Source organism: Lipophrys pholis (genome assembly GCF_963383615.2).
Source record: "Lipophrys pholis genome assembly, chromosome: 2".
NCBI lineage: Eukaryota > Metazoa > Chordata > Actinopteri > Blenniiformes > Blenniidae > Lipophrys > Lipophrys pholis.
In genome coordinates, this window is record NC_137636.1 from 31,544,291 (window position 1) to 31,563,567 (window position 19,277).

The following is a 19,277-nucleotide window of genomic DNA, read 5'->3' on the forward strand; positions in this document are numbered from 1 at the left end:
GCGCCCAGCGAGGGCTACAATCACGCCATTCATTCACCGCGTTTGCCCTGGTGAGGGTCACTGCTGGGCAGTGAGCACGAAGTGGCACATGGCTGAAGGCAGAACAGCTTGATATCTAAAGGCGTTACACGTCGTGTGGGTGTCCAGCAAGCGTCTCAAAGCAGGTTTAGACCAGTCTCAGTGGAACCCTGTGGGGTTTGATCCTTTTGGGTTTATTTTTGGTCTCGTATAGAATTGGTGTATCTTTTGCTAAACTTGCACTTTTTGGATAGTTTGCATGTTCCCTTTCTTGCAGAGTTGGATCGGCGACTCATTACGACGTCGGAGAATGAAAATGAGGAAGAAGCTTGTCTACATCTGACTAAAGAGCATGAAAATGTTTCTCTAAACATCCATGAAATCAACTATAAGCCTCATTACTAAGGTAAAGAGTCAGATGATGGTGTCACCAAGGATTCAGCAAAAACGCCAATTTCAACTATTACCCAGTCGTGGAACCCCAACACTGATTCGTTCTCACCATTTGGGGAAAGAAATACCAAAATCTGAGCATATTTGTCTTCACCTAATTGAAGAAAATATCCAACTAAAGTAAACTCCTGCACTTTATCTCAAGTACAGTGTCACTGAATAATGCAAAGATTACACACCTAGGTATTTAATTCAGGCACATTTAAAGTACTTAGGTATAATTATAAATGTGATATCAACAGACTTATTCATAGAGTGATAATTACTCTTAAATCCGGTTTCATTTCTGCTGATAGTCTGTTTTCCTTTGTAATTGGACAGATGAGATATTGAATTTCATTTTTTTTTTTTAATGCAACAATAAGATGGCCCCTTTGATTCAGCACGACACCGAAAGATGAACAGATTTGATTTCCTGCTCCGACATGCTTGATACAAACCAGCCCAGGTGCTGAACTAACAGCGGGGTGAAATGTAAGCTGAAGTAGGCAGTAAAGCACTATGAACAAAAAAAAACAAACAAAAAAAACCAAAAGATCAGCAGTGTTCACTCTCTAGTTTCAAGACTATCTCTACAACACATCTTGCACAAGGTCCCTTAAAAACACACAATATTAAGTACAGGTACTGTATATACACAACAAAAAACTTTTTTTTTTTTTTTTTTTTAAAAAGGAAACACTGACCACTGTTGCGCAGTATGCTGTGCAGTTACTTTGTCAACTTGTAGCCGTTACATAGCGTTTCGTCGTCTGCTCCATGTTGAAAATAGCATTATGTTGATCCTGCATGACACTGGAATATATACTGTACGTCTACGCGGTCAATACAGTGAACTCTCCATGTGTTCTAAGACAAGTGGTGTCACGTTCGGCTGTGTGAATGTTTCTAATTGGGTTTTACACAACACAACTGGCTTCCTGCATCTTTGGGAAAACTCTGTTAAGTCTCAAAAGTCTAAGTGATGTGGGTGCAAGAGTGTTCCCATTGGCTGCACTGGTCCCTGGAACAACGGATCTCTACAAAATCTTTTTTCCCCCCCTTGGCAGCCACGCCTTCAGTCTCAGTTGCATTTCTCACAGCATGCTCCAATATCACTGAAATGTGCAAACCTGTAGGTATTCGTCACCCTGATTACTTGTGCTTTGACATTAACGTCACCTGGACCTCTGACCAAGAGTGGCGAATGCCATGCATGTGAGACATGTAACCTGGTGGGGAGGTGGGTGGGTGGGGGGTTAAACTGCGCCGACACAAAGCTTTGTGCATCTAGATCACTAATTTGTGCAGATTTAGTCTATTAGCTCTTCTACTGCCACATTATTCATTCTTTTACATCACAAGCGGGCTATTAGCGCTTAAGACAACCATGAAGTCTCTATTGTGAGCACTTGTTAGGCTAAAATATCAGTCGCCAGTATGAAGGCAGGAGGAAACGAGATTGTTCTTTAACTCGGTAACCACATAGCAAATCATGGCCAAGCTGTATCCTTTGGCCCCAGTTCACAATTCACCAGTCGGTACATCATTTTGTTCCACACAGTCTGCAACAGCTGTCGCGAGATAACAGTCTCAGAGAGAATTGCCAACTTTGCATTTCACATTTATTTCTTCGTTATTACTGCCAGAATAATGTTTGAGAAACCCAACCCCGGGTCCGTCACCATGTGATGGATATTAATACGATGGGAGTGATCTTAGCAGAATGGCACTATTGCATCTCAGTAAGACAATCAAGTTGGTTTTGGCACGAGATGATTTTGGTGCTGCCCTGAATATGAAAAGAGGTGTATTCATTCCCGTTTTATTATTATTATTATTATTTTTTGCTTCTTTGCATTATGTAATGTCTCTGTTTCCATATTCACCCCAAAAGAAACTGGGCGTCTGTGTGTCGGTTCCACGCTGCCGGACGTGGCTGACAGGACGATGTCAGATGAGCAGAATTGCAGTCGTTTCCCTAAATTGTTCACGGTGCAGTTTTGTGAGTGAGACGGACTTTTGTTCAACAACATCATACATTCAGGAGGTAAGCGTCAGTCTTTAGGTCCCGGACCATCAATTATGATCTCCAGTATCGACGTTGCGGTTTCTTTTTGTTGTTTTTCTTCAGTGCAGCTCCGATACTGCAGATTCTTGTGGAAATCTTGTAGAAATTCCTCCTCAGTCAAGTCATTTATTCGGCAAAAAGGAACAAATGTGCTTCTGACTCGCTTCCACACATGATGGGATGGTTTACCTGTATCATATTCTCCTGAACATAAGCTCTTGGCCATCATGGAGCTTGTTTCTAGTGTGCATAATAACAGAAGCGTGGCAGCCACCTTCTGTGGTAAATGTGCAAAGATTATGCAAACAGGGCTGGGAAAAATACCAGTGCCTGCATTTATTGGAATTGTACATGTGATGAACATCCACAAAACGATTTATTGTTGGATGTTGCATACATGGAGACAAACACTGAGTAGGGGAGAAAGGTCTTCTGCTTGTTTTATTTTTTTCCTTCCCTATATTTTCCAGCCCTGGGCTAAAACACATATGAAGTTAGTGGCCATGAAAATGGTTTAAAAAGAAGAAAGAAATAAAGGAAAAGACTGTCATAATTCTTCTTAACAGCTGCCATGACTTGTGAACCTGGTTAAAAGAGGGTTACGCCGCTTCTTTTTTTTCTCAGACCAACCGGGCCACCCTCCGGCTCTGGAGTGGAATCGGTTAAATGAAATGACCTCCGCGCTGCTCACAGGACGAAGATGGCTGAAAGAAAAGACGTGCCGTGATGTAGGAGGATGTCAGGGTCTCCTCTCCTGTGCTGGGTGGACTGTACCCCCTGCGGTGATACAGGATGTGATTGTTTAGCAGATGCTGTGCTCTCATACGATGGAGTCCTTGATCTCCGAGCCGAGCCTCACCCTGGGCCGGGGGCAGGTGGGCGAGTATTCCACGTGGCTCTCCTTCAGGTTCAGCGGCCGTCTGTCCGAGGCCTCGGAGAAGCTCTTGCTGTTGTCAGGCGACGACTCGTGCGTCGGCGTGCTGCAGATGTAGTTGTCATTTAACGTCTGGTAGCCCTTGTGATCCGACGTGGAGACCGGGATGGTGTTGCCGTTGAGCGGCAGGCTCTCGGTCGGCTTCCCGACGATCCGCGGCTTCTTCTGCTGCATGTTGGGGCACTCGCCCTGCTTCAGCATGGACTTCATGTGGTCCCGGTTCCTGTAGATGACGAACAGCGAGAACACCACCAGGGAGAACGCCAGCAGAGCGCACACCACGATCAGCTCGTTCCAGTACGTCTTAGTGTGGACCTGCTCCGACGGAGACTTGCCGGGCAGGATGATGGTCTCCTCCCGTGTAATGTGGGGCGTACGCGAGTGGCCGATCAGGGTCGTGCTTTCCTGGCGGGGCTCCGCCCTCACGCAGTAGTTGGCCAACAGCTGACGAAAGCCCTCCTCCTCTGACCAGCACTCGTACGTCTCCGTCCTCTCAGACTGAGCCACCACCACCAGGTTCCCCTCCGGGGTGGCGTAGAGGAACTGGCTGGCGCTGGCGCTGTACCGCCATCTCCTCTGCGCCAGGTTGGACCGCAGCTTACAGGGCAGCACTCGGAAAGTGTTTGCAGGGATCGTAATGAGCTGACACGGGGAGCCGCCTGCGTGAAATAAAGAAAACATTCAAATGTATGACTGAAGATTTGATTTACAGGGTTTTAGATTTAAAGAATTTACGTAGAACTTCTTGTCACATGAACAAAAATACAAGGTTAAAATGTCCAAACGCAGAAATATATGACTTGTTTTGTCTGGTTTAAATGAACCCTGCTGGGATTTCTGCCTCATTGTGGCCTATTTGTGTGTACACTCTCCCCTGCAGCCTGGCGTGCATAAAGTAGGTATGGTGTGGTTCAATTAATGTCCAAAGTGTGAATGCAGCAGGGACCAAAGTGCTGTAAATGGTCCAAACGCTGGACGCCGCAACTTCAGAATTGCCGTTTCTCAGTCCATCGTAATCGGAACAGAGGAATTCCTGCTGGTGTTTTGACTCTTTCATACATTTTGCCGGCAGTCAGTGAGTCCTAAGCTGGTTATAATCCCACCACAATAAAGCGTCAATGTAATAGAAGTCATTTCTCAGAATAAACATCACAGCTGCGTTCCAGCATGTGTGTTCAAAATCACACGACTGTGAAACGAACGGAAACCAAATACAGAATTCTTTAAATCAAGTCAGGTGACGAGACAGCATTCACACAAAAGCTGTAAAAAAATACAAAGTAGAAGGCTGTTGACAGGCTTCTTAAGTTGTTTGTGGTGTCTCTGAAGTGACTGACGACGCTTAAATTACAGAGCAGCGCAGAGCAACGACACTCACGAGAAGCAGCCGGTCGGGTGGATTTAGGGCTCGGAAAAGTCCTGTTGCAAATGGCCGATGTGTCGGCCTCCTCCACGTCCTGCTGCCAGTGGCTGCGACAAAACAGAGCGAACAAAACAACAGGCGGAGGGTTAGCAGCTGGAATTCGATGCACCTTAAATGGATGCATCTATTTTGCTCTCCAAGTCTTTAATTTGAGGCTCGAGAGTGCCGCTTCATCAGCATGACTAAGAGACGGCTCTGCTCTCAAAAGATGTTTTCAAGCACGTGATTATGAGCTCCAGAAGCTTTCTGGTGCTTGTTTTGGTTGATCTTTACTGTAAAAACATAATCACGTTAAACTGCCAAGGTAAAATATGCTGAGGTCAGACGTACCCAATAAGTGACGCATGCATTGAGTAGAGATTCAGTAAACAAATCCACTGTTTGTTAAACCAGCCTCAAAGAATTAAGCTTCTGTTTTCGTCCGTCTTTCATGAGGACTGTTAAAAGGTACAGTATAATGGAATCCTTTTGTTTTTTTCTACCACAACATAACAGTAAAACATCCATGTATTTTAGATTCTAGTCTTTTATTTTATTCTTCATATATCCATCTTATTATATCACGTAATCAAAGACTGTGTTTCAAAATATTAGAAAATTGCATAAAATCTGATTATTTTCTTAACCAAAGGACATAATTGGCATAATCAAACCTTAACTGGGAAAATGACCGTATCTGGTCACTTTTGCATTTCTTTGAGTACATTGAATACTATTGTTTGGTAGAAAGTGGAAAAAGAAACTTTTGGTCAGAAAGATTGCAAAACAGAGAAAACTTCTAATGAAAGCTGTACTTGAACAGAACTGTCGGCATAAAACTGGTGCAACTTACAGTATGACTATTGTTAACATATAGAAACAAAATGCTACCAAAAAGTCCTATTTAGGGGATTGATTTGTTCCAAACAATACGTTAAAAGCAGTGTTTAGAAATCCAGTGAAACAATTATCCACTTTAGATCCTTTTTAGTTTGACTTATTTGCACAAAAGGGTATTTATGACACTTTGTCTTACACAGAGGGAAATTTTCCAATTACCAAGCAGACGAGTGTAGAAATAACTGACAATATAATTAACGTTTCAAAAATTTTCTGATTTTTGAGAAGAGGCAACAATTAATTGCAAACCGGTGGCTTTGAATTAACGATGTTGCAGCAAGGTAATGAACAGTGTTGACATGCTGAAGCAGCAGTTCAGCTCGTCATACCATCACTTTATTTGTTTTCTCACGTTTGGTGGTCTTAAGATGGACAAAAATGAGGGTTTACAACTGCAACCTTCAAACCTTGCTGCAGCGCGTTTGTAACAGAACAGAGTTTTGTCCCCGATCATAAATGAATGTGACTTTCTGGGAGCTCTTACCTGTCAGGTGGAGCCATCCTGACGTCCCGGCACAGCCGCCCGGTCCAGGCACAGTACGGGTCTCTGGACAACACACACTCGCCGCAGCTCAGGTAGTTTGAGCAGTTGGCCACCGGGACTTCCACCAGGCCCGAGTACGACGACACGAACAACAAACCCTGAAGCGGAGAAAATAAAAGACATCAGTGGGAGGGAGTGATACCAAGGGCTGGGCCTGCTTTTGATTAGAGAATTTCTCTTTTCAGAGCAGGGAAACGTGCACCGAGCAGTTTCCTAAAACAAACAGAGTATAACCTACTGACTCCAGACAGCTGCTCTCTCTCTTGATACCAACTGAGCAACGCCGTGAACATGTGTCTTTGGACAGATGTTCGGTGTTCGTTACCCAGCACTTTTCTCATTTATGTTTCATGCCATCATGTGTAACGCTCCGGCTCCTCCACGATGGAGGAGTCGCACTCATACGCACGGCAGACCTTGTTGCCAAATAAACTGCCTATATTTAGACTAGTTTATCTGCGCGTATACGAGATAGACATCATGTGGCTTCAGTTTTAAGTCTCACACATCCCTATTTGGAGCTAAGAATATGCTCACAAGAACCATCTCTGACTTTATTAGAATTACATAATCCCAGATAAGATTGCAGTTTAGCGGCTTTGGCCCGGGGGAGAGGCCATTATGTAATAAAGAGAGAAAAGGTAATGAAATTTAGCTTGGGATAAAAAGCCAGTGAGGTTCATAAAGTCTGTTTCAGATGGTACAATAACTTACAGGAAAACACAACGAACAGCCCCCTCAGGAGAGAGGAAACTCTCTGATGGCAGTTTGCAGCTCTGGATATACTAACTCTTCAATAGTACAAGTTCAAAGTAAATGAAACACAAGTAAGCATAAAACCTGTTTGGACAGCGACAATCTAGTTTTTAATCGTCACATTTTCTGATTTGTTAATGGGGCGATGCTACAGTTGGGACTTACCCTTTGAGGATCCAGTTCGATGTGCTGCACAGGCTGAGGCTCAGGAAACAGGATCATCTCCTCTATAATGTGCATCTTATCGTTGGCGTTGATGGCCTTATGCAGCTTTCCATCGTCTGGAAGACACACCGAACAAGCACCAGTGAAATATGCTGCTTCCAGCTTCTGCTGTATTATTTTCCCTGTTTATGTTTCAGGCTGCTGCACAACAAGGTGTACCTGTTCCGATGAAGAGCACGTCATAAGCCCGCTCCATGCCCTGGATCTTGTGCACGGCAATCTGGGTGTAGCGCACGCTGCGTTTCAGGAGCAGAGGAGCACTGCGGATCACGCTGTCCATCAGGAAATGGTCCTTGACAAAGTTGAGCACTTTATCTGGCATGTGCAAAGACGACTGGATACCCATTTGCCTGGCATGGTTGGTCACACACTGTGAAGAGAGTGAATTATGAGTGAAGAATGAATCTCTGCTTCTTCAAGAGGAGCTGGAAATGCAATGAGATGAGGCCTTTTATTGACCTGAGAGGAACAGTGAACCTCGGATTTATCTGAAAACTTTTAATAGCTGGTGCTACTGAATACTGAGACGTTATAATCCATTTTAATAGACTATTATCCTGAAGTCTTTAGGTTTACAGGGGGGATTTCAAACCCATCGTTTGTAGTTTGACTCAGTTGAGTTGTGGTACCGGGTATGGTGCAACAGGCTGGATGAGAACATGACACCACTAACAAACTGTGACAGACACATGCGGTGTAAAGGCAAGTCTTCACAAGTTTGAGCGAATAAGACTTCTGTCGTCTGAAGAGTTATTCATGGTGGCTTATGCCAGGAGAATATCACAAATATTCAAACATGAAGGAACACCCAAGACACACTAAGTACTTGGTTTAAATACATAGACATGCACTGCCCAGTCGTCCGGCGGACAGGTGTAACTGCAATCTATCTAATCACTATTTTAAACCAACAGATGTAAAAGAAATCTTATGGAGCGTGGCGATATTATTTGCAAAATCTGCCATGGCACATGAAGCTGACTGCTGAACAGCAATGAAAACATCTTGATGCTGTGTTGAAATGTCTACAGTCAAAAGTATATTGTACAGATTGTATCAAATACAGATGTTTCAATTCAATTCAACGTGATTGATATAGCACCAAATACAACACTGTCATTTCTAGGTGCTTCTTGCAGAGAACAGGCCATGGAAGCTTCACGAGAAAATGGTCCAGGGTCCTGAAGCAGCTCTCAATATAGCTTTGTTAAGTAGGAAAGTCTTGAGCTGAACCTTCAAATTAGACACTGTGTCGGCCTCCCAAACTGAACCCGGTTCCACAAGAGAGGAGCCCGAGAGCTGAAAGCTCCGCCTCCATTCTACTGGTAGAAAACCTAGGAACCTCCAGGGGGCAGCAATCTGAGAGCGAAGTGTTCTGGGGAGATATGGGACTAAAGTTTTCCCCACACTGTGAGATTTTAACAATCATTAGGATCATTAGTCACAGTCTCTCACGCGGCTCAAGATGAATGTAAATAATCCCGTCTGCAGACGGTACAAACACACTCGCTCACTTGCTGGCGGGTTTGCGCAGTCGTGTTCATGTGTTCCGAAACAAACACATGAACGGCGCCTCGGCGTTGTGGCATTAATGTGTTTGCAAAGAAATCCAGGAAACAGAGAAGGAGAAGAATATGGAGACGGTCGCGGCTCAGAGAGAGAGAGAGGACGACCTGGAGGGTACCTCGGCCGTCCTAAAGCCGAGCACAAAGCCCGACCGATTCGAGCCGCGGCCGCGGATTTCACCAACGATTCGCCCACGATCTGATCTTTCGTCTCAGACGGCAGAAAATCGCTCTGTTTGTGGGAGCCTTAACGGTTCTTTAAGTTACAACGGAGTCTGGTTGTTAGGAGCTTTATAAGTTAAGAGGATTTTGCTCATGTCCACTTGGTATTTGAATCTACTTTCGTCTGACTGATGATAATTAAAGATTCACAGACTTAACCAGAAAACATTACCTTGTTTCTCATTAAATTATTTATCATTTATTGTTAATAAATCATTTATTTGTCATCTGTTTACTATGCAAACAGCATATATAGTATATACATTGTTTGCCCATCTTGCATTGTACCTATTTTATGTTACTTTTCTTTTTCATTTCATTCTTCACTATTTGTTGTTGGTGGCGGCCTCGCAAACATAATTTCATAGCAGGACATGTATAACGTGTAACAGTATGACGATAAAAACCCCTTGAATCCTTGAAAAACCATTGTGTTCGGACCACTCACTGCGCCGGGCCGAGGTTCTGGTACAGGATGGTTGTAGGTGTACCACTGCTGCGTCTCCCTGTTGACCTCCCTGTAGCGGCCGCTGAATGCTCGTTCCACCTGGGCCATGGTGAAGGCACACACTGCCGAGCTCCCCGAGGCGCCCTTATACCTGCAGGTGGAAAAAGAACAAGGTTTTAATCTGAGATAATATAACCTGTGACCCTACGCTGTAAACTTTTACACTTTATGCTGGTAATCTGAAAGCTTTAGCAACACAACCCCCTGAAAGCAGAATACACCTTTTTAAAATTAAACTCATGCTTTGTGCAGTTGTTTGATTGAAGAAAACTACGCAGCGGCTTCTCAATGGAGAACAGTTGCAGAGTGGGCGCCGACATGCTTTCCATATTAAACCTTTATTTTGTTGATACATTAATTAGACACCAGGGTTGCATGAGCTCCTGTTAGTGTTTAAGCTCATTACAGCTGCTCTAAATTTAAAGGAGCCAAGTGAAAAACGGCAGCCTGCCAAGTTCTGGTGCAGATCTTGAATAAGAACTGGCTCTAGATGGTGCGTGTGAGCCGCACAGAACCGACTGTGTATAATCATCGACTGCAACAGTAGCATAAATCACATTATGTCTGTGATTTATGCTACTGTCACTGACGACATGCAGCACGGTCACAGTCTGAATGTTTGGTGTCTCACCACTGGGAAGTGAAGACGCCGTAAAACACGGTGCTCTCCCAGCTGTCTCCCATGGGCTTCAGCACAAACATGTCCTGGATTATGTTGAAGGGGAAGCCGTCGTCGGGGAGCGAGCACAGGAGCTGAGCCTTCAGGAAGGTGGTCCATTTCTTCTGCAGCACCCGCTCACCCCCCTTATCGCCCTGAGAAGAGATCCAATATGTTACAGCATGTCAGGTGGCACCGTTTCATGTCTCAGTGGTTTTTATTGGGTACAGCACAGCCCTCTGGAGAACAGTCTCTACTCATTCAGCCTGTAGGCACATGGCCATGCATGATCCACCAATGCAGGTGGAGAAGAGGGCTGGGTCATGAGAGGGGGTGTGGGGGTACATGTCATGAGTAGATGAGACGGCAGCAGACCCTGGCAGCTTGACTCCGCTGTGGCTAAAGTGTGTTTGCAGCTGGTGAGGTTGTGACTGCAGGGTGAAGAGGGAATGTCGTGGCCTCCGAGTCAACTCTGGACAACAGAGCAGGAGCCCCAGAAGTCAGCGGAGCAGCGGGCGAGGCCTCCGGCGGCAATTAGCTGTGTCAAGCTGGAACGCCAACAGCAACTTAATCAGACAGAAAATCACTTTTGATCGGGTTTACACGTTGCCTTTCATGGGAATGTGAAAACAACTCAAGACAACGTCAGAGACCAAGCGTCACCACTGTCTGATTGTTACTGGTGCTGCTTTTTATTGCTTTTGTTTGGACACAACACTTCCTATAAACTTAGTTTCTGAAGTCAGTATGTAAATAAAAGTATAATAATGTGACCCCATACATCAGCTGCAGAGTCTCATGTACTTCTATTAACTTACATGAGATTTTTCTGTTTGATTATACTTCTCACAATGGAACGCAATTCTCTTTAACCCACACCATTCTTAACTTTTAATACAGTTTAGACAAATCATCCTCATTGTATCGCGTTAGATTTGACTTGCACTGATAAACAAAATGTTGTTAATCAATGCATTTTTTGCATAGCAGATAAAAAAGGGGGAAATGCAGAATGATAAGAAATAATGCTTTGACAAGCCAAAATGGTTTAATTGTCCTTCATGTGGCCATAAGGCTCTATAACTCCTCCCTGTATATAGTTTCATTTATGTGTTGATATTAGTCACCATTAAGCCTTGCTCATATTAATGCTGTATTTGAAATGAAACAGTTAAACATGTTTTGCGGGTTCAGGTAAATTTCATTTGGTGGAAAATCACAAAAATGTCTCTTTTGGTCATAAAGGTTGCAAAGCCGTCCCAAACACACGTCTGTGTGCTTGTACTTGCAGTCATTGGCTTTAGAGGGTGCTGTTGAAGTCACAAGCAGTGCAGGAAGATCCTACTATTCACTGTGACCATCACATTCTGTTTTCAAGGAAAAAAGCTGGACAATCAACCACAGTCCCAACATTCTCATGCAAGTCCCCGAGTTGAAATCCTTTTTCTGTGGCGCAGCACATTAACATGTGCACTGCACTACAAAGGATGTTTTAATGACAAACCAAAGAAGGGAAACTCCAAAAGAAAGCCTCTCCACATAAAAGATCTCAAACAACAACATAAAAAGTCTTTAAAATGAGAGGATATTGTCAAATAGAAAAAAAACAAACCATAATGATTAATGGAAGCTTTATAAAACAGATCAGTCGGTTTTGCTGCAACGCAAGGCCAGAGCCTTCAACCTCCCTTTAGGCCGCCACAAGACATTCACATAAACAGTTATCAGACGACTTTACCAGGACTAGCAATTATCAAAAAGCTTGTAAACACACACCAGAGGTAACTCCTCCCGAATGCAAGCAAGCCGAAACACACAAAAGGAACAACAGAAGGAGGAAAAGAACCAAAACAAGTCGTCTCGCCCAATCTCAGGGCAGTTTTGCTGTTTCAGATCCAAACTATCCCGTCAGCCTGGCCTCCTGAAGCAAGAGCAGCTCCTCCACGGCGGAGCGAGGAGAGAAACAAAGTGCAAAACTAGAACTACCTTTGCTTCCAGGGAGCGCACGCACACACACACACACACACACACACACACACACACACACACACACACACACACACACACACACACACACACACACACACACACACACACACACACACACACACACACACACACACACACACACACACACACACACACACACACACACACACACACACACACACACACACACACACACACACACACACACACACACACACACACACACACACACACACACACACACACACAGGGTGAGGGGAGCCCTTGTGAGATGGAGGCAGGGCCGACAAGCCAATTACAAGGCTGTGGTGTTGGGAGCCCGTCCACATAATGAGGAGCCCACATTCCTGCTCTCTCAGCTGTCCACTGCGCTCCACTGAGCCGCTTCTACTTTCAATCGCATCGACCACTCCCTCTCCGATATCCGCCCTCCAAAGATACACCTGCTTCTCTGTCCTGCATTTAATCGCCTCTCAGACGTTTTTTCTTCTTCTTCTTTTTCTTATTATTATCACATTTTGAATTCTTCTCGTTCATCAGTCCAGAGGAGGAGACAAACACGAGGTAAAGAAATTGGCGCTGCGGTGTTCATAATCTGCCTGTTCTCCACAGTCCCTCAGAGCTCACACCTGAATAAACAAAAGAAAGAGGGAGTGGAAGAAAGGGGGAGGGGGGCTGATAGGAAGAGGGGAGAAAAAACAACTCGGAAGCAGAGTTCCTTGACAAAGTCAAGTAAAACAGTAGTTAGACGAACTAAAGAAAAAAAACAAAAAAAAAGACGACGTTCACGGATTCACGTCTTCTTTCTGTGCTAACATGAACCTATACACCCAGCGGGAGGCAGATAACAAATAAATCCCAACACATTCAGATTTGGCCGGAGAAAGAGGAAGAAAAGGGAGGACATGTTTTCTGTCAGTTGACAAAAAGATACGGACTCTGCCGGCAGGGAGGAGACTTCATACCTCGGTTTCAACTAACCTTGTGAGTTCAGCACTTTCTGCTCTGACTGACATCACAATGTGTTTACATGTGATGTGATACGCTATCAAAAAAAGGGGGAAAAAAAGCATGTAATCACACATGATGAGCCACATAGTGCTTGGCACTCTGGCCTTTCTATTTGCATATTCTTCCTGTGCATGAATAGGTTTTGTCTAAGTAGTCCTGTTCCCTACCAGAGTCCAAAAATTAGCGCTTTAATATATAAATGTGACTGTCTGCCTGTCCAGGTTGGAACCGAATCCAGACACTACAACATAAAGTAGTACACAAACATCATCTGGTCTGTAACTGTCTCTTTATGCTGCAGTCACATGTTGAAGTTTGACCTGGAAGCATCTCAAATCAGCTGAACCTCATCTGAAGTTAAAAGGAGCAAAACAGGAGACATTTCGTCGCAGTTCATTAGACGAGCTGCAGTCAAACTAACTTTATGAAATCATTAACAGAGCTTACCAGAGGAAGGTGAATCTATCTAGCAATTTTAAATCAATTATACTGCACATCTAATATAGGTGGGAGTAGTTCAAACTGGGAATGTGAATGTAATAAATGTGATTATAAAATCTGATAACACTATTAGTTGCAAAGCAGATTGAAAGCTACTGGAGAATGACATTTACAAGACAATAATGTGCATACAATCGCATGTCACAGAAGCATTTCTGTTAATAGAAACTGGACTAAGCGGTGTTCCAACGAGTCATTGTGATTTGTGAATGTTGTGAAAGCTTTTGCACAGCAGCCTGGACAATGAGCCACATGCAGCACTCCTGTATTGTCATGGACGTCGGCGAGAAATAGGGAACCGCTGCATTCCAGGCGAATAAGGGCGCTTCACGGAGCTGAGGAAGCCATTCTACGTTTCTATTGCACAGTTTATCTGCAGCAAGTCGCCACAGTCTGGGGGCCTTTCTGTCAATGGATTTCCATATATAGAACCCGGGAGCTGCTCCGCTGACTGGGAGAGGTGTCGCAGCTCCAAACGCCAGAGCCTCACAGGACGAGGTCATTAAGCTGTCACTTAAGATTACATGCTGTCCCCACGATTACTCACATTACTGCCTCAGTGAACAAGAGGCATCAGTTCGGGGGATGCTTCGCGCATGTATCGGGCGCAGCCTCTTAGACTTTTAATTGATCTGCACACAGGTGATGAAGACAAAACCGTGACTGAACGGTTGACGATCAAACAAGCTGAACTCCACAACGACACAAACGGTGAATTCTGCAGTCGCCACAGTTTGAATGCGCTTGCTTGAGGCAAGGAACAGGCCATATAGTAGAGGGGAAAAGCATTTCATATTGCTGCGAAGCATCCTTGAATACTAATAATGCCTGCAAAGCTCAAAGGGCCGGTGGAGAAAGGCAAGAAGCTGGCGGGATGGACGAGTGCAGCTGACATTGTGGGGGAGATGGAAAGAGAGGGGGTTTGACATTGCAGAGGAAGGGGAGGGTGGGAGGGAGGGAGGAGGAGGAGCAGGAGGAGGTGATGATTCAGGCAAAGGGAAAACTAAATCCGTTGAAAACATGTTTGTATTCTCAAACGGAGAGGGCTTTAACACGTCAGTGACATATTTCTATGGCATCCTAACCAGACATGACGTACAGCTAAATGCTACCAAGCGTGCTTCGACACGGGAGTGTCACATCTTGCTTTTGTAATTGTACGAGGATTAAGGACAGGAAGCCTGAGCCCTGTTGCGCCTCTTTCTTTCGCATGACGCTCCTGCGTAATCACTTCTCCCTCATCCAGGACGCCTCACCTTACACACGCGAGCAATCCTGGACACGATGGTGTTGTCGAAGAAGTCAAATTCTTTCCCTGCCTCGCTGAAGAAGAAGTAAATCTTGTCGTCGTCACCCACAGGGTTGCCTATCGGCTGGCTCTCCTCGATGTAAGAGGAGCCCACAAAGACCGGATCTGTCAAGAGCAGGGAAAAACAAGCACAGTTAAAGAGACGAGTGATACCTTTATCGTGCCCACCAGGGGACAATTTCTATTTCAGCCGTTTCATCACTTTTGTCCCCTCATAAATTTGGGAATAAGTCTACACCAGTGTGCCAGATCACACAATCCTGCAACGGTGCAGGAAATGGGATCCACTGTGTAATTGTACTCAGATGTCTCATCAGGAGCACTCTGCATGAATTACCTAGAGATCAAAAGACAAGAGAGGTCTTAATTGTGCACAAAGTGCAGCTCACTCTGGCAAACTCAGTGGCGGGCGGCGGAAGCTGATTTGATGTGCATGTGCAGCAGCTGATAGGACCGGGCTCCTGCAATCACACTGGACTTGTCTTTGCTCTCAGTCTGAATGTGCCTCACTAATGAGCTGTATGCTTTGGAGCTTATCTGCTGTGGACGCTACATAACAGGAGACATGTAGAAGACACACTGTATCCCCACTGCATGGATTCTTACCTTGGAGCCATTTTAGAGAGTTTTCCGTCTTCAGAGCAGTTCCCTGCCCCAAACTCTTGTAAATGACTGGTTCATTGCCTTGGAAGTTACTAACTGTACCAGTATATAATTCACCATCTGGAACACAGCAAAGGATGAAATTCAGCAGCGCTGAAGATAATGAATCACAAAGAAAAGGAGGGGCTGGAGATGAAGTCAGTCATAGAGCAATAAAGCCTGAGAGCGAGGGATTAGACAAATTATTTCTCCCTCTCATATCCAGTTCAATTATTTACTAATTGCTCGCTAAAGAAGTTGAACACAAACAGAGTCTGCTGGTGTCCGGCTATTCATCAGACAGCCTGACGCAGACGCACAACATTTGCAGGCACATCACAACTCATTACTGAATCAAAGACGGAGCTGCTAACACGAGAAGCAGCTTCAGTAAACCGCCAAACTTGCTTTCGGAGGCTCTTTCCAACAGGAAGCCATTCATAACACGGGTGCTGCAGCTGCGTTGAGACCTACCGACAATGATGGCGGTGGATTTGTACTCGGGATTGAAAGGGCAGCGGCTGCGCCCGTCTTCCATCACGACCTCGCCCACTTCATCTCTCTCCAGCCTGAATGTTGACGTGTTCTGGAGACAGACACAAACAGCGAACGTCCCCTCAGGCACAGCCCAATTAAATTCTACTTATAGTAAAAGTGTTGGCTGAAGTGAGCCCAGCGACCTCAAGCTCATTCTCACCATGACAATAAACACAGTAATCTGATATGTCGGGGATTATGGCGACATCGAACATACTGCTGTTTGGGCTGAACTTTGCGAAAGAACAGAAACTTCAAGGTTTGTTCATTTCAATACTGTACCTCTAAACACAATAGACCAGTTGATCAGGTAGAACAGGGGTTTTGTTATTGACAAAAGAAAAAAGAAATCCCAACAAATAACGCATGAAGGTTGGCCCTTTGTGACATATCTTTTTATATCTATAAACAAAGCCAAGGTAATGTATTATCATCAGTTTATCCCATAAAAAGTATCTGACCGATGTTTGCAAGAACTACACTGACCAGCGGTTACTGATTTTTTAGCAAAAAAATCACATATTTCTTTCAGATTTTTAAAGATTTATGTCACAAAAGGGACTAAACAGAATTATAGCCGAGTGTCACGAGCAGGAAAGTCTTAATGGATGGACCTGCTGGTGTTTGTGTTATAAACTGCAGAGTTAAAATGTTTATGTGTATTCTTCTTCGAGACAAATTTAACTGAAAAATCTACTAACACAGTGCTATACAGAACTATGTAAAACTTTCAATGAAATTTATTTCTTATAAGAATACATCTAAACATTTTAACTCTGAAATACATGATGCAACATCCCAGGAGTTTGAACAATACCGTAGTCCATACGTCAGAATTTCGGAATGAAATGTAGCCTTCAACCTTTCTTGTGTATAATCAGTCATATTAGATCTTTAATGAAACATACATTGAGTAATGATCCATCTAGTTTAAAAAAATAGACCAATTGCATACTAGTTGCAAAGTATTACCACTTAAAGCAAAGATGATATAAACGATACAAAAAGTAGTTCCAATGCCGGTGCAGTTCTCATTTATTTTTAAGTAGCCCTCAGTGTGAACTACGCTAAGGTTTGCAGGTTTTTCTTCATTAAAGCGGGAGCTGATAGAAAAAAATTTTTTACTTGAGTAAAAGATATTGCAAAAGCTTGACATCAGCTGTTGGAAAAAACACTTTTACACAGAAGGAGCATGCGAGGCTGTGCTCCTCTACTCTGCAGCCAGTATTGACAGGAAGAATAACCGCGGCCATAAGAGAGTCATTTAATGCAAACATGGGAATCCGAGGTCTGTTTTAAGGCGGGCATGATAAATGCATGCAGACAATCTGGAGCAACAGTAATAACTTGCTCCATTCGCTAGTAATCAAATCAAACAGGACAGTATGGAGTGCTTTCGGTGATGGAAAATCTTCCCATGCTTCTTCAGTTTAAGGATGTTGCTTCACAGGGAGCTTGTTTGGATTCACATCTGTCACTTTGAGTGTTCAGTGTATCTTCTTGGCCTCAGTGTCCTGTTTTGCTGGCCATAAAGACTTCCCGACTGTTATGAGAAGCGCTATAAAAATAAAACATCCATCGATGTTAATATTGTGCATCTCTGAGAGCATGTGGTTGCTCGGACTCCTCAGACGCACACACATTAATACACACTCATGGTTGTGGACTTAATCATGACGAGTGTTCACCCGGACCAAAAGGGCTCAGACTTCCTAGGAATCCTGGTTCGGGGACCTAACGTCCTGCCAAGTCATAGTCAGGCCTGACATTCCTCATGTTTTTCTTCTGCTCTGACGTCAAAGGCTGGAGTTAAGCGCCCTGCTTGAAGAGCTGAGCTGTCGCCAAGCTCCAGCGCCCCACTATCACTGAAATCAATGTCATCCCACTCCCGGTTACCATCACTCCTCTGCTAGATAAACAGATCTACTATTTTCCTCTCTGGAAGCCACACAGCTCGTGTATCCCCCCCCCGTTGACTTGTCTGGCTAAAGTGCCTCAGCAGGATTTGGTTACGCTTGGATAACCGCAGATCCAATGCTGACATGCCGGATAAAAGGACCCCGAGTCCCCCAAAAAAGATCCGAATTCAGCTTGATTCCAGCGCAAAGTGCAGGAAGAAATGAAAAGACTTTCTAATATTCATGGGAGAAAAATCAAGTGGACGAACTCTTGAACAGTGCGTAGACTGAGAGGTCAGTACTTACGATGTAGGCGCAGACGGGACTGAAGGCAAAGGTGCCACACACATAAAGATGAGTGCTGTTCAGCCGCAGAAGAATCTTGATGTAATTGAAGCAATCAGTCTAAATGGGAAGAAAAGGAGAGAACGTCAAGCTGATAAATTCAGACAAAGTCTTCGTGCTCAAAGTGATTTTCTCTAGAGTCTCTGCTTTAACATAATCATAAGGAAAATGTTCAGAGCAAATACTTGAGAGAATGTTGAATGGAAAGCGTTAAACATTTCCCTGTGCTGGAGCACTGCCGGGGAAAAAAGCCTCCCAGCATCACAAAGCAGTTGCCTTATGAGATTTCTGTAATACACAGACCAATGTTGTACAGAGCAAGTACACAGGCTGCTGAGGCTTGTCGCCCAGAGATACAACAGCTGGCATGACAACAAGGTATCAGGCAGGCAGAGAAGAAGAAAAGAGCAATTCCCCAGCGAGCCTGCACACTTGATAAATGCATTTGTAACTGGTGGGAAGGTTTGTCAACACAGCTCGTGTTCATTTCGTTGTCTCACGGCTCCACTGCGAGGAAGACAAACTCTAGTATCCTCCACTGGTATCCTGACACGTTTTGCCTTCTTGCTGTAAAATAATGCCTCTCACCTCCAGGTTTTTCCCTTTGAAGCTGCACTCTTCTCTCTTTCCAGCTGGAGTGCCCCACGTCAGCTGGAGATTGAAAAAACCACAACAAAAAAAAAACACCTTGAATAAGTCAGTATGGCCATTCTGCCTCCGATTGTCTCCAAGCCTAACTTTTGACATTTTGCACTAATATATTTTTTAATTATTTCACTTGTGTAAAGAAGTTGAAACGTCTGACATTAG

At 44.3% G+C, this 19,277-nt stretch overlaps 1 protein-coding gene across 1 annotated transcript in view; it reads right to left on the reverse strand.

The window, feature by feature from the left end:
* Positions 1 to 1,140: 1,140 nt before the first annotated feature.
* Positions 1,141 to 19,277, reverse strand: part of LOC308128099 (semaphorin-4B-like) — a 54,981-nt gene continuing 36,844 nt past the window's right edge. Inside the window, exons 4-15 of the mRNA XM_080493398.1 lie at positions 19,056 to 19,118; positions 18,429 to 18,527; positions 16,162 to 16,273; positions 15,652 to 15,768; positions 14,993 to 15,150; positions 10,209 to 10,390; positions 9,518 to 9,668; positions 7,442 to 7,652; positions 7,223 to 7,338; positions 6,242 to 6,399; positions 4,834 to 4,925; positions 1,141 to 4,114 (exon numbers count right to left, since the gene is read on the reverse strand). Of these exons, the coding sequence (XP_080349524.1) occupies positions 3,342 to 4,114; positions 4,834 to 4,925; positions 6,242 to 6,399; positions 7,223 to 7,338; positions 7,442 to 7,652; positions 9,518 to 9,668; positions 10,209 to 10,390; positions 14,993 to 15,150; positions 15,652 to 15,768; positions 16,162 to 16,273; positions 18,429 to 18,527; positions 19,056 to 19,118 (2,232 nt within the window). The 3' untranslated portion in view covers positions 1,141 to 3,341. The remainder of the gene's footprint in view (positions 4,115 to 4,833; positions 4,926 to 6,241; positions 6,400 to 7,222; positions 7,339 to 7,441; positions 7,653 to 9,517; positions 9,669 to 10,208; positions 10,391 to 14,992; positions 15,151 to 15,651; positions 15,769 to 16,161; positions 16,274 to 18,428; positions 18,528 to 19,055; positions 19,119 to 19,277) is intronic.